Consider the following 14629-nt stretch of genomic DNA (forward strand, 5'->3'; position numbering starts at 1 on the left):
TAAATATGAATGGGTAAGAAATTCTCAACCAAAAGCTTCAAATCTTCAAGTCCCAAGTGTGTGTGTAAGAACCCTAGCTCTAAAACTTGTATTCTCTAGTCAAGAAATGTCAAAGATGTCTAAAGACTGGCCAAAGATCTGTTTCCTATAAGCTAGGTCATGTATTTGTTGGGTTTTGAATGAAGAAAATGTGAATTGCCAAGACTGTCCAGAGCTGGAGCCCGTTGACCACACCTGCGGAATAAATCATCGCAGGTGCGACTCCACAAAAGCGGACTTTCATTCGCAGATGCGAAACCTGTGGGGAATTGCCTTCACCGCAGATGCAGAACACGTCACCGTAGAAGCGACTCCGCAGATGCAGATTATCGACCGCATATGTGATTCTAGTGGAAGGTGGCTATTTTCTGCAGATGCGACCCTCTACTCGCAGAAGCGAATAGTGTTTCGCATATGCGAAATCACTGAAGAATTTTATATTTCTTTAACTCTTTTTTTTTTCAATTCCACTTCAATTGACTTCAACTCTTTTCATGACATCATTTATCTGATAATTTAGCAATACACACCATAAACAACTTCATATTATAATTAATGGATACAAAAACTAAAGAAAAGAGACAAAAATAAATGGTAAAATCACCACTGATCAGTCAGCCACTGGTCCAGTGCTCTACGCGACCGTGAGATTGAATGATGTGATCGAGGCCTTTTGGAAGATGTCTATCATGAATGCATCGACTGTTGCGCGAATGCGATGTAGAAAAGCCTGATCAGCAGCTGATTAATTATTTTACGTAATTGCATGGTTGAGTACATGACCACGATTCTTTGCTGTGTTGTTCATCGTGATCGCATGTTCTCTTTCGCGATTTACTTAACATGGCAGAACATTTGGACAGTTTTGGCATTCACATTTTTTGCTCCCAAACCATTTAATACTCGACCCAGTTCATTCGAAAGGAATCTTTGGCAGTTCTTTGGTCTTCGTGACTAATAAATACAAGATTTGAAGATAGGGTTCTTACACCAGATAGAACCCCTGCAACTCCTCCCCAAAAATCATACACAAAGCCTAGGTGATTTCGGGTGATACGAAGTGATTCTTGTGCCGAAAAACCCGAACAACTTGCTAATTTCCCTTTCTCCTTCTTGTACCTGCGTTGGGGGACTGATTTTGGATGAAGAAGAACTAGGTTGCGTTTGTTCTACTCCATCCAAGGTAATTTTATGCTTCTCTTTAACTTATCTAAGCTTCTACGAGTTGTAGCTCGATCTTAAAGACTAGAACTTGCGAGTTTCGAAAGAGTAGTATGCTGTTTGTTGTGGCGTCACTATTGGCTGGTTGCGAAGTTACTTTTAAGTTGAATTCATGGCTGTTTTTATATGAGAAGAGGCTTAATTATGTATTGTTGGTTGTGTTGCTCGATTTGAAAGAAAAGACAAGTCATAAACGTATTTTAGAAATCTGAAAAATAAGTTTTGAGTTGTTGAACTTGTGGGACTGTTATGGCATCATTTTAAAGTTGTATTGTTTCTTAAAATTAGTAGGGATAATTGAATATGTAGCGGTTAATGCTGTTGATAAATCTTGGAAGGAAGAAGGGGTTTATAACTATAGTTGTTTAGTCACAAACCGAGCTTGCCGCTCGTCGGGGTTGTTAAACTGTTTTGAAAGGCTTATTATGAATATTGTTGTTGGATGTTGTAACTTGTGGGAAGTCATGTAACAGGGGAGGTGTTGTACGTTTTATCTTAGAAAAAAGTGTGTCGTTCAAATGCAATAAGTTATGGCATTCGTATTGTGACGAAAGTATTGTTCGTTGCTGGTAGACAAAGGAGCTACATGTTAAGTTAGATTGAGGATTAGACGGTGTATTTTGAGGTATGTAAGGTCTTCCTTTCTTTTCTTTGGCATAATTCCGTATGTTATGTTTCCCTTATAAGGAATTCAAGGGGACAAGGCTTTGTGTACGTACTATACCGACGATTAAAGTCCGTTCACGAGTACAGTCATACGAATGTTGAAATGGATTGTGTTGATCGAAGTTTCATGTATTCTATAGGAGTAATTAGAGCGTTTAGAAAGGTCCCTGTATTTTATATGTAACAAGACGTCTAGATGTTAATTAAACATTATGTCTGATGACGAATCAAAAGCAATATAGTGTCTGTATAATGAGGTAGCATAATGTATAGTTTGCAGAATGATAAGTGTGTTTCAACCTAATGAATAACACAACTTCCAATACTTACACGTTTGTGTTCACGAAACTAATGAAGACCCACGAAGATAGTTATGTTGCTCTCAAGTTAAATATGGTTGATTATATATGAGGGTGATGTTAAGAGACACTATACATTACCTAGGGAGTCATAATTTATAGAATATAATAAGTTTAGCAATAAGAATATAAGTTGATAGAGCATAAATCCCCTAACTCTTGTTACATATTGATGAGAGGATATATATATATATGTGTATAACGAGGAGCCTCTCAAGCTAAGAATATTACATGGCTATAAGTAGAAAGAATCACGTAATCCCCATAAATGAGCTGTGATGAGAAATAAGGATAGAAGTGTAATTTCAAAATAGTTACAACGTTCTTTATGACTAATTAATATAGAATACAAAGGATGATGTAACAAATGGCTAAGGAATAAGGATTTGTTATTGTAATGAGTTACTCACGAACTTATAGTTTTATGAATACGAGTTTATCTATTGATGATTGAATGATGTCTACATGATTGATATGAAATGATTATTTATAAGATATGATCCCTATGGACGGTCTATGAACACGTAGATGTACAGTGAAGCCCTACGGACAGTCTATGAATGCGTAGGTGCATAATGAAGGTTAGTTATGGATGGTCTCAGTTGCACGCATAGCCAGACCTCAATATTGTGAGCCGTACGGACTGTGTACTTGTTACACGTACGAGATACTGTTATTCATATTTATGAGTAAGCCTTACGGACGATCTCTTATAAAACACGTAAGTGCCACTTTTATGTTTTAGTGTAGCCTTATAGATGTTTGATCTATCTAAGATAGCATATGGGAAGAAGTTCAGGTATATCATGACGTAAATTAGATGTATATACGACAGTCGCGACATTAGATGTTCTCGGCCAAAAGGAGCCTTCCCTTTTCAGTGTACATCCTTTGTAAAGTAAGTTGGATAATTCAACACTTAGATATGTTACGAGTTAGAATAAGGTACGTATAAATCCCGTATTTCATTGACCCTCCTGATTAATTATAGTATATCATGTATACATTAGTTTCAATTCAGTTATTCATATGTTATCTACCTTAAATCCTTAGTACAATAATTTGTACTGATGTCCCATCATTGGGGCACTGCAGGTTCAGGTATCCAGTTTAGTGGGCTCTTATAATTGACAGAGTTGATATCTAGTTGAGGATTGACAAAACTCTATTTCATCCGGAGTACAACTGAGTCTATAGCTTTTCAGACTCTCCTATGTATATATATACTTATGGGTAGGTTAGTGTCCTGTCCTGACCATATTTTGATGTCAGATACTCTTAAAGGTTTTGTAGACACAGGTTTAGTATGTACAGCATGTCACAGGCCTTGACAGCCCGTGTGAATCCATGTTCTGAGTACGATGGCTCGCTGATACATCATTTTCCCACTTACAGTTACACAGTAGGAGTTGTGGATATGTTGGCCCATTATAGTTAAAAAAGGAATCAGTTCAGCCAAGTCGGCCAATCCTATCTATGTGCTAGTTTTTGCTCTCATTCTTCTTTGCTACCATGTTTTCTCTGCCTGTATGACTACGTGAGCTATTATTCATGCTAGAAATCATATCTACGCTATGTGCTTATCTATTTGAGATATGACAGGGCTATTTTTGCTACGTTGAGCTATTTGCCTTAACTGTACTGCTATTTTAAGTCATGATATTATATCTGCATATTATATCTCTGTCTCTGTGCACTCTTTATATGTTATATGATATGTTGTTGGTGTCCTCATTTATGTAACACGGGTTTGAGCTAAGTTGTAGCACGTCGGTATATTATGTGCAGTAATATTTTTATTATTGTTCTTTGACATGTGAGCATATTTAGACTTGAGCATAATGATGACTGATCATGGGCCATAGAGCCGTGTTGATATTGATTGTGAGGTTATGTTTGCGTTTAGGCCCCATATTAGGCTGATTGGCAATGATTGTTGAGTGTTGATATTGTTTGTGAGGGGACAATGCTATTGTGAGGGAACGTAGCGTCAGGCCCCATAGTGAGCTGAGTGATATTGATCATTCAGTTTTGATCCGATCAGTATGTGGGCTAGGATCTGCCCCTTTGGAGTCAGGTATAATCCTGTGAATACATGTCGTTGATATGTGCTTCGTGAGGGGCTTATGCTAGGCACTCGCACAATGCAGTGCGTGTGAGTGTGTGTGATGATTCGAGTGCTTTGAGTCAGGCGCCGTGAGCAAGCTGAGAGTATGGTTGAGTGGTATTTGTGGCAGGCACTATGTATGTGCTGAGATTGTGTTTACTTGATAGTTATACTATGATGTTGTTTATTTTGGCATTAATACTTTTCATGCATGCATAGAGTTGTATTTTCCTCATGCTATTTGATATTTGATGTCTTTAAAGTCGATGCCTTGATTGATTTATTTGGAAAACATGCTTAATACTTGAGCTGCTTATCCTTTTGCTATTAATATGCTATTATTGTTGTTGTTGGCTGTTAGAAAGGAGTATTGAACCTTGCCAAGCTCGTCACAACTTTTGGCCTGAGGTTCGGCTTGCTACTTATTGAGTAAATGGGATCGGTTGTACTCATACTACACTTTGCACTTCATGTGCAGCTCCAGGTGTTGCTGATCATGGTAGTTTCTAGTGAATCGGTTTCGAACTAGTTGGAGCTTTTAAGGTAGCACTGCTATTCCTTTTACAGTCCTTGAAGGCACATCTTTTATATCATGTTATTATTTGTTAGTCTTTCAGATAGTATTATATTTTTGTTTAGACTTTGTATTTAGTTATTTTATAGAGCTCATGCACTAGATGACACCCGATTTTGGGATGGTTTTTTGTTGTATTGCTATTTTGACTTCTATAATTTATGTTATTCCACTATTGAGAATATTTAATACTGTTGTTGAGGTTTATTTAAGAATATTGGATTTGGCTTGACTAGCAAGAAGTGTTAGGGCCATCATGGCTCCGGTGGGATTTTCGGTTGTCACAAGTTGGTACTAGAGCACTAGGTTACTTTGGTCTCACGAGTCATGAGCAATTCTAGCAGAGTCTTGCGGATCGGTACAGAGACATCTGTACTTATCTTCGAGAGGTTATAGGGCTGTTAGGAAAACATCTATTTCTTTCATCCTCTATCATGAGAATTCTTTATTCCTAAGTATGAATCTTTGCTCTTTTATTCTCTCATAGATGGTGAGGTCACATTCATCAGGTACAACTGAGTAGGCACCAGTACGCTAGGCCAGGGCCACTAGAGGTGGGGGCCGAGGCAGAGGGAGGGGTGGAACACATGATGTAGCTAGGGGCCCTACTCAAGCAGCTACTATGGAGCCACCAGTAGATCCCCTTGAGGAGAAGATTCCTGACTTGTTGAGCCAGTCTGACTAGCTTAGGTTTCTCAGGGTTTACTTGCTACACTAGTTGTTCAGGACTCTTTGGTCCATATGGATGATTTGTTCGAGAGTATGGCTCAGGACGGGGTGTTTCCTACTACACCGGCTACCTCTCAGGCAGGGGGCAGAGCGCAGACTCCAGCTACTCGTACCCTCGAGCAAATTGATTCAGGGTTTTAGGTGGCAGGAGTAGTTCTAGTTATTGCACCACAACAAATAGTTGTTATCAGAGGGCCAACCAAGAGGTGGTTACACTCATATGAGCGGGGTAGAGCAGTTGGTTCCCCTCCACTTACTTGCGCTCGGTTCTCTAGTGTCTTTTTGGAGAAGTTTGTACCCACCAGGAAAGAGGAGTTCAAGAGGCAATATGTGCACCCTCAGCAAGGGTAGAAGTCAGTCACCGATTATGAGATGAGGTTTACAAAGTTGTCCCATCATGCTACTATTATGATTCCCTATGAGGAGGAGAGAGTGACGAGATTCATTTACGATATTCACTATATTATTCACCTTGCTATGGCTAGAGAGCTAGAGACTGAGACTTAATTTCCCAGGCCGTGGAGATAGCGCGTCCTATTGAGTGCATCCACAGTGAGACTACATAGATGATGCTAGGTAGGGATAAGAGGTCCCGACATTCAAGTAGCTTCAATAGTGCCTCATCTGGAGGCTGAGGTTGATTTGGGAGAGGCCATTTTAGCATGTAGTTTATCTTACACCATCACCTAATCGAGAAGCTTCTGTGCATTATTAGTGCATTTTTAGGGCAGAGTTCCCATTGCACTCCATCTATTTAGGGTTCATCTATACGAAGTTCTTCTGGTGGAAATTGTGCTTCATGGGGTCCGACTCAGGCCCCGCAGTTAGTTTTTGTCAAAGGTTGATATGAGTGTGGGGACTTGGTGCATGTTAGGAAATACTATTTGACAAAGGTTCAGGGCAGCAGAAAGGTTAGACTATGATTCCTGTGCCAGTCACTACACCACCCGCTCAGTCAGCTTGGGTGGAGGTCATTTAGGATGTGGTCGTCAAAGAAGGGCAGCTCAACCTAGTGGAGTTCAGGCCAGATGCCATGCATTTCTATGGAGAGCCGAGGCTGTTGCTTCTGGTGTGATTATTACAGGTATTGTTTTTATGTGCGGCAAAGATGCTTCAGTAATGTTTGATCTTAGATCCAATAATTCATATGTGTCATCATATTTTTCTTCTTGTTTAGATATGCCACTTGATTCGCTTGATGTTCATAATCATGTATCTACACCGGTTAGGGATTCCATTATGGTGTATCGGGTTTATCGGTACTATTGTCATGCCCCATCCCCGGGAAGCACGATCGGTGCTCAACCTAGTGAACCCGGCTGAGCAAGCCTATTAGATACTTCCTACCCAATTAACCCATGATCAAATAAAGACGTGATTTCATTAATTATACAGTAGGAGTCTCATTCATACAATCCTAAATAATTTCATTAGTCATTGCGCTTTTAAGTCCAAAAATACACATTTCTTAAAGTTCAAGTGGAACAAGTGATCAAACATAACATGACTTGTTTAACATTCCCAACACCCATATACAACCCACATAGTGTCTACGGAACCTCTAAAGATACAAAAGAGAGTAAAGATGGTGCCGGCAATAAGGCCCCGGTTTTAGCTCAAAAGTGACCATAATATAAAAAAAAAAGGTACAATACATGACCCCGAAATGAAATGGGGCTCACCGAGTCCGCTGAGAAGAGGATGCAACACTATCTGTGACCACATGCACTGTCTGCTATGTGACCACATGCATCCATTTAAAGATGCAGCGCCCCCCGACAAAAGGGACGTTAGCACTGTCGAATAGCACTAGTATGTCTAGCTAAACACCAACTCAAGAGAATGATTAATAATACAAGAGGAACAATCAAGAATTCAATAAGGTCTTCAAATAATAGTAATGCAACATGTCAAGGATCATATAAATTTTCTTGACAGTTTCCATATTATTAGATTGGGTGACCTTTAGTACCGATGTTCCACAATTCACAATACCTCCGTATTCTTACACGGAGTCTGATCTCGGCCCGATCGGCTATGCCGCATCATCTGAGACATTACCACAATTTCATTATGATTTCAGGTACAGTACCACCATGTGTGCGGCATGGCGTCCGATCACGGCCCGATTGGCTAGGCCATCACATTTGATACATTACCACAATTTCATTATAATTTCATCCACAATTCCACTGTATTCTTACACATAGTCCGATCTATGCCCGATCGGCTAGGCTATCTCATTTGAGACATTACCACAATTTCATTATAATTTCATCAACAATACCATCGTGTTCTTACACGGAGTCCGATCTCGGCCCGATCGGCTAGGCCATCTCATTTGAGACATTACCTTTTTCAGTCAATCATCTCACATCATACTTCCTTCATATACTTTTGATTCATTGGCACTAGTGATTATGATTACAATGTCTTTCTTGACACTTGGTCGTATTTCATAGTTCTAGACCCCCTTTTCCACATTCAATACCATTATCATTATCAACAACAATAAGGCTTCCCATTCAAGACACTAAATTCACATATTAGCAATTTGGGAATCTTAGGCACATAGAGGCTTTTCATACAATTTGGCATAACAGCCTTTTATCTCAATCTTGACATGAAGTCTTAACAGTTCTAACACATATTCCATATTTGTGAACACATCCTCAAATAACAAGATAACAAGATAAAGCCTTTAGAATAAATATTGAACTTACATCCTTCAACACAAACACATTAAAAATCGCCAATTCTATAATGATCAAGAGCTTACTCCAATGACATGAACACCGTGCGGTTCGATTCTAATGAGAAGGGGGTTTAGACAACATACCTCAATTGAGCTTCTTAAAACACTAAGATATTCCGGGATATTAACAACTTCAATCTATTTAAGCAATATAACAAAATTGAACCAAAAATTAGGAAGATGGACATGGTTTTAGCTCATTTGAGCATACTATCAAGCACTAGGTGTGCATCAATGTTTTAAGGTTCTTTTGTGGAAGATTCCATCATTTCACAACCCACTCTCTACCATTATTAGATCGCAATCTTCCTACATACTAGAAGGATACATGCATGCAAGGTAAGCACTCCCATCCCCATGAATTACCTTACTAATGGCCCATTCTAGTTACATTTTGAAATTAAGAGTTTGGGTAATAGAATCTTACCCTTTAGGAAGAAGACCTAGGTGCCTCTCTTGATAATCTTCAAGATTTAAGTGAGAATTGAAGAACAATTTGATGAAGATCACTTCTCCCTCTAGGACCCTCTCTCTCACTCTCAAAATATCAGAAAATATGCTCAAAATAGTCCATGGGGTGTGTTTTAACGAAATAGGGTCGGGTTTAAAAATCCCAAAAATGAAGCTCTAGAACTAGGTCTGCAACCGCATAATCGATATGCGGCATATCGGTCGCATAATCGGTGACCAAAATAGCCAAAAACTTGTCAGTGTCTACGGTCATTATGCGGCCCGCAGACCTGTTCTGCAGTCGCATAATGAACCGCAGAACAGTTATGCAGTCGCATAGTCGACTGCAAAATTTCATCCAAACTGGCCCAATTAACTGCCTCACTCTGCGGCCATTATGCGGTCCGTAGAGTGTTTCTGCGGTAGCATAATGAATCGCAGAAATGCATAACACTGCCAAACATTTTTCTTTACTTTCCGATGCATTATTCAACCCAACATTATTTATAATACACAACACATAAAACCAATTCGGCACCACGAAACATTATTGACATTATTTTTTTTCTTTTGCAAAATTTTATGGGGCCTTACATTCTCCCCCACTTAGGATCATTCGTCCTCGAATGAGGGTAAAAAAATCTGTTATTAGCATCTTATGCAACTCAGTTTTCATACCACACACCAGCAGCCCCAAATTTGACTAACTCCCTAAATTTCCAAATATTTCGTCAGAGTTTCGTTTGTAACTAGTCCTATACACCTATCAGAGAGCTCTAGAAACACATCTTACAAATATGTATAAAACCTAACGACATAGCATAACTCATAACCACACCAATCATGGCCCCACGTAAACAACATATAATCAAAAGGAGCATGTTTACACTAAGTGAACAAGTGATACTAAATTCTTAGGCGACAGGTTCGTAAAAGAAAGGATTACACAACTATTCAAGCAAGTGAGGATACTTCTTTTTCATCTCTTCCTCGGCCTCCCACGTGGCCTCTTCAAACTGCTGGTTTCACCATAACACTTTTACTGAGGCAATTTCTTTATTCCTGAAATTTAGACTTGCCTATCAAGAATGGCAACTGGAATCTCTTCATATGACAATTCTTCATTCACCTCAATGGTCTCGACCGGAAAAATGAGTGACAGATCTCCCAATACGTTCTACAACATAGACACATGGAACACCGGGTGTACTAATGAAATCTTAGATGGTAGATCAACCTTGTATGCCACCTCACCGATCCTCTGAATGATTTTGTACGGCTCGACATACCTCAGACTCAATTTCCCCTTTTTCCCAAACTGCATAATACCCTCCATGGGGGAAACCTTCAAGAATACCCAATCATCTTCCTTGAACTCTAAGTCTCTGCGACAAACATTCGAATAGGATTTTTGATCGCTATGAGCCGTTTTCAACCGCTCCTGTATGATCTTAACTTTTTCCATAGCTTGATGTACAAGGTAAGGCCCTATCAACTTTGCTTACCTAATCTCGAACCACCCAATGGGAGATCTACATCTCCTACCATATAATGCCTCAAATGGTGCCATCTGGATACTTGCATGAAAGCTGTTGTTATAAGCAAACTTTATGAATGGCAAATGATCATCCCAGCAACCCTTGAAATCAATAACACAAACACGCAACATGTCCTTGAGCGTATGAATAGTCCGCTCTGCTTGCCCGTATGTCTGTGGATGGAAAGTTGTACTAACATTCACCTGACTACCCAAGCCTTGCTGAAATTTCCTCCAAACATTGGCCGTGATCTGAGCTCCTCGATCGGAAATGATAAAAACTGGAATGCCATGTAGCCTGACTATTTCCTTAATATACAACTGAGCATATTGTTCCGCTGTGTCGGTAGATTTAACTGGCAAAACGTGTGTTGATTTCGTGAGTCAGTCCACGATCACCCAAATTAAGTCAAACTTGCACGGAGTGCGAGGTAATCCTACCACAAAATCCATATTAATCATCCCCCGACTTCCATATTGTAATTTCTATGTTCTATGCCAACCCACCAGGCCATTGATGTTCGGCCTTCACTTGTTGATAGTTTGGACATCTTACCACAAAGTCTGCCACATTCCTTTTCATGCCATTCCACCAATAGACTTCGTTGAGGTTGTGATACATCTTCGTGAACCTGGATGCACAGAATACCTAGAAGCGTGAGCTTCGGTCATGATTCTTTCTCGGAGACCATCTACATTCGGAACACATAGTCGCCCTTAGTACCTCAGTGTACCATCATCCGTGCTAAGAGCAAAAGCCTTAGTCTTATGTTTTTGAATCCCCTCCTTCAATTGCACCAAAAAGGATCGTTGTATTGCTTCTTTTTGACTTCTACAACAAAAGATGATTCAGCTTTATTTTGCACAATTACCCCTCCTTCATTAGAGTCCGTAAGATGAACTCCCAAACTAGATAATCGATGGACTTCCTTGGCCAATGCCTTTGATATACGTCCAAGTGTGCTAAACTACCCATAGATTTCCGGCTAAGTGCATCTGCCACAACATTGGCTTTCCCCGGGTGATATAGAATATCAATGTTGTAATCCTTGAGTAACTCAAGCCATCTCCTCTGCCTCAGATTCAGCTCTTTTTGTTTTAAAATATATTTAAGACTCTTGTGGTCCGTGAATACCTCCTCATGGACCCTATATAAATAGTAACGCCAAATTTTCAATGCAAAAACCCACGCCGCCAGTTCTAAGTCATGTGTTGGATAATTCTTTTCATGATTCTTGAGTTTCCTAGAATCATATGCTATAACTTTTCCATGTTGAATTAACACACACCCAAGCCCAATTCTTGAAGCATCACAATATACCACAAATTCATCTGTACCCTCTGGCAAGGTCAACACCGGCGTTGTAGTCAGTCTCAATTTCAACTCCTGGAAGCTCCTTTCATAAGCATCGGACCATTGGAACTTAACTCCTTTCTTAGTAAATTTAGTCAACAGAGAGGCGAGAGTAGAGAACCCCTCCACAAACTTCCTGTAATACCCTGCTAAGCCCAAGAAACTAGGAATCTCGGTGGGCGTTGTTGGTCTAGGCCAATTCTTTACTGCTAAAATCTTTTGAGAATCAACCTTGATTCCTTCTCTAGAGACAACACGACCCAAGAATGTGACAGATTCGAGCCAAAATTCACACTTTGAAAATTTTGCATACAATTGGTGCTGATGAAGAGTCTGTAACACTGCCCTGAGATGATCAGCATGGTCCTCCCGACCTCGTGAATATACAAGAATATCGTCAATGAACACTATCATAAATGAGTCGAAGAAAGGCTTGAAGACCCGATTCATAAGATCCATGAAAGCTGTCGGGGCATTTGTTAGCCCAAAAGACATCACTAGAAATTCAAAATGCCAATACCGTGTTCTAAAAGCTGTTTTCTTTATATCCTTCTCCCTGATCTTCAATTGGTGATACCTGGATCGTAAATCAATTTTGGAGAAGTATTTAGCACCTTGTAACTGATCAAACAAATTATCTATTCTTGGTAGTGGGCATTTGTTTTTGATTATGACTTTGTTGAGCTGCCTGTAGTCAATGCATATCCTCAGTGATCCATCTTTCTTCCTCATGAAGAGAACTGGTGCGCCCCATGACGACACACTCGGTCGGATGAAACCCTTCTCTAACAAATCCTTCAACTGTTCCTTTAGTTCCTTCAATTCTGCTGGTGCCATTTTGTAGGGCGGAATAAATATAGGCTACGTGCCTGGCATCACATCACTCCTAAAATCAATCTCCCTGTCTGGCGGAAACCTAGGGAGATCATCAGGAAAGACCTCCGAAAATGCTTTCACAACTGGCATTGACTCGATTATAGGTGCCTCACCAATGGTGTCCGTAACTCGGACCAAATGGTAAATACACCGCTTGTTAATCATCTTTTTGGCCTTAAGGTAAGAAATAAACCTACCTTTTGGCATCACATTATCCCCCTTCCACTCAACAACCGGCTCATTAGGTAATTCAAACCTCACAGTTCTAGTTCGGCAGTCGAGCTTAGCAAAACATGAATAAAGCCAATCCATTCCCATAATTACATCAAAATCAACCATCCCCAATTCAATGAGATCGGCCACGTTGTCCCAACTGTGCACCATGACAACACAACCCCTATAAACTCGTGCGACCACAATAGACTCGCCAACCGGAGTAGATATAGATAAGGTCTCAGCAAGCTGTTCCGGTTCTATCCCAAATTCCATAGCAACAAAAGGGGTAACATAGGACAAGGTGGAACCTAGATCAATAAGAGCATATACATCATGAGTTTGGACAGTCAATATACATGTGGCGACATCTGGAGAAGCCTCAACACTCTGGCGATCACTTATAGCATAGAAATGGCTGGGTCCTCATGAACTCTGTGCACCACCCCTAGCTGCACCACGCCCTGCTGGTGCCGGAGTACCTTGAGCTTGAGGGGGTGCTGAAGATGTAGCAGTTGCAGAACTGGATGGCTGTGCTATGCCCCTTCCCGCACCATGGCAGAATGAATACCACTCCCTCTGAATATGACCCCTCAATCCGCACCCGTAACATATAGGTAAGTCTATGTAGCAAATCCCCGAGTGAATCCTCCCACACCTGGGGCATGGGGGCCTCCGCTACTGCGGGAATCTCCCTCCTGATCGGCCCTGATGGTGGGGTCCCCTGCTATCCTGATTGGGCCTGAAGTGACTCCCCTGCTGCTGACTGTGCCCCACTGGCGGTGCACTTGTTGAAGACTGAGCATGAAACTGGGTTGGCCCTGATGACCCTCCCTTGAAAGATGATCTTCCCCCACCAAATGACTCTCCAAAGTTACCCGCGGAGCGGGCCTTACTGGTACCCTCTCGCTCCCTTTTGTTCTTCAAATGGCGGTCCTCTGTAGCTTGAGCAAATGATACCATTTTCCCATAGTTCATGTCTAAATTCAAGGCAGTTGTAGCGGCCTCATTGATAACCAAGGGGCTAAGGCCCTGCACAAACCGGCGCACTCTAGCCTCCATAGTAGGCAAAATATGAATAGCATATTTTGACAAGCGCATGAACTCCATGTGATACTGCCACACACTCCTACTCCATTGCTTAAGATTCTCAAACTCTACGGCACGGGCTGCCCTAGTCTCGGCAGTCAAGAAATGGTCTATAAAGGCATCCGCAAACTCACTCCATCTTGCTGGAGCGCTCCCCTCCTCCCGAGAGTCCTCCCACAGCTCAAACCAAGAATATGCCACCCCTTTCAGGCGGAAGGTGGCCAACTCCACTCCCTCCATTTCAGTAGCACGCATAACCCGGAGAGTCTTATGCATCTCATCAATGAAGTCATGTGGTTCCTCCTTGGGATTAACACTCATGAACTCCGGAGGATTCAACTGCAGAAATATGTTCACCTGAGAAGCCACTATCTGAGTCAGCATCTGAATAGCTCCCCTAAGATCCCCATCAGAAATACCAGAGCCGGAAGCTGGGGCTTAAGGTGGAATCGGAATGTCAGGTAGAGGAACCATCGCACCCTCAGTAGGTGTAGGAACTAGTGTGGCTTGGGCCGGTGTAGTGGAATCTTGTAGTGTAGCAGTCGGGGGATTATCCTCACCCCTCAGGTGTTCACCCGCATCAACAAATAAAGGGTCAACTGCCACTCCAACGGCAGCGTTGGCTCTTTGGCCAGTTCTTGCTCTCTTTTTAGGTGCCAT

At 41.2% G+C, this 14629-nt stretch overlaps 1 protein-coding gene across 1 annotated transcript; it reads right to left on the reverse strand.

The window, feature by feature from the left end:
• Nucleotides 1-12652: 12652 nt before the first annotated feature.
• Nucleotides 12653-14629, reverse strand: LOC138892512 (uncharacterized). Its single transcript, XM_070176237.1, has 3 exons — nt 14545-14629; nt 14104-14400; nt 12653-13191 (listed from the first exon to the last, which is right to left on the reverse strand). The coding sequence occupies exons 1-3, from the start codon at nt 14627-14629 to the stop codon at nt 12653-12655; spliced, it is 921 nt and encodes a 306-aa protein (XP_070032338.1).

This window comes from Nicotiana tomentosiformis, chromosome 5 (genome assembly GCF_000390325.3).
Source record: "Nicotiana tomentosiformis chromosome 5, ASM39032v3, whole genome shotgun sequence".
Taxonomy (NCBI): domain Eukaryota; kingdom Viridiplantae; phylum Streptophyta; class Magnoliopsida; order Solanales; family Solanaceae; genus Nicotiana; species Nicotiana tomentosiformis.

Excerpts from the sequence above, each read along its gene's own strand:
- LOC138892512 (XM_070176237.1), bottom strand. The coding sequence starts at position 14,629 with ATGGCACCTAAAAAGAGAGCAAGAACTGGCCAAAGAGCCAACGCTGCC. Across the intron at positions 14,401-14,544 it reads CCCTTTATTTGTTGATGCGG|CTTCCGGCTCTGGTATTTCT; the intron begins GTGAACACCTGA and ends CTTAAGCCCCAG. Across the intron at positions 13,192-14,103 it reads GAGCGCTCCAGCAAGATGGA|GTTCCACCTTGTCCTATGTT; the intron begins GTGAGTTTGCGG and ends TTATTGATCTAG.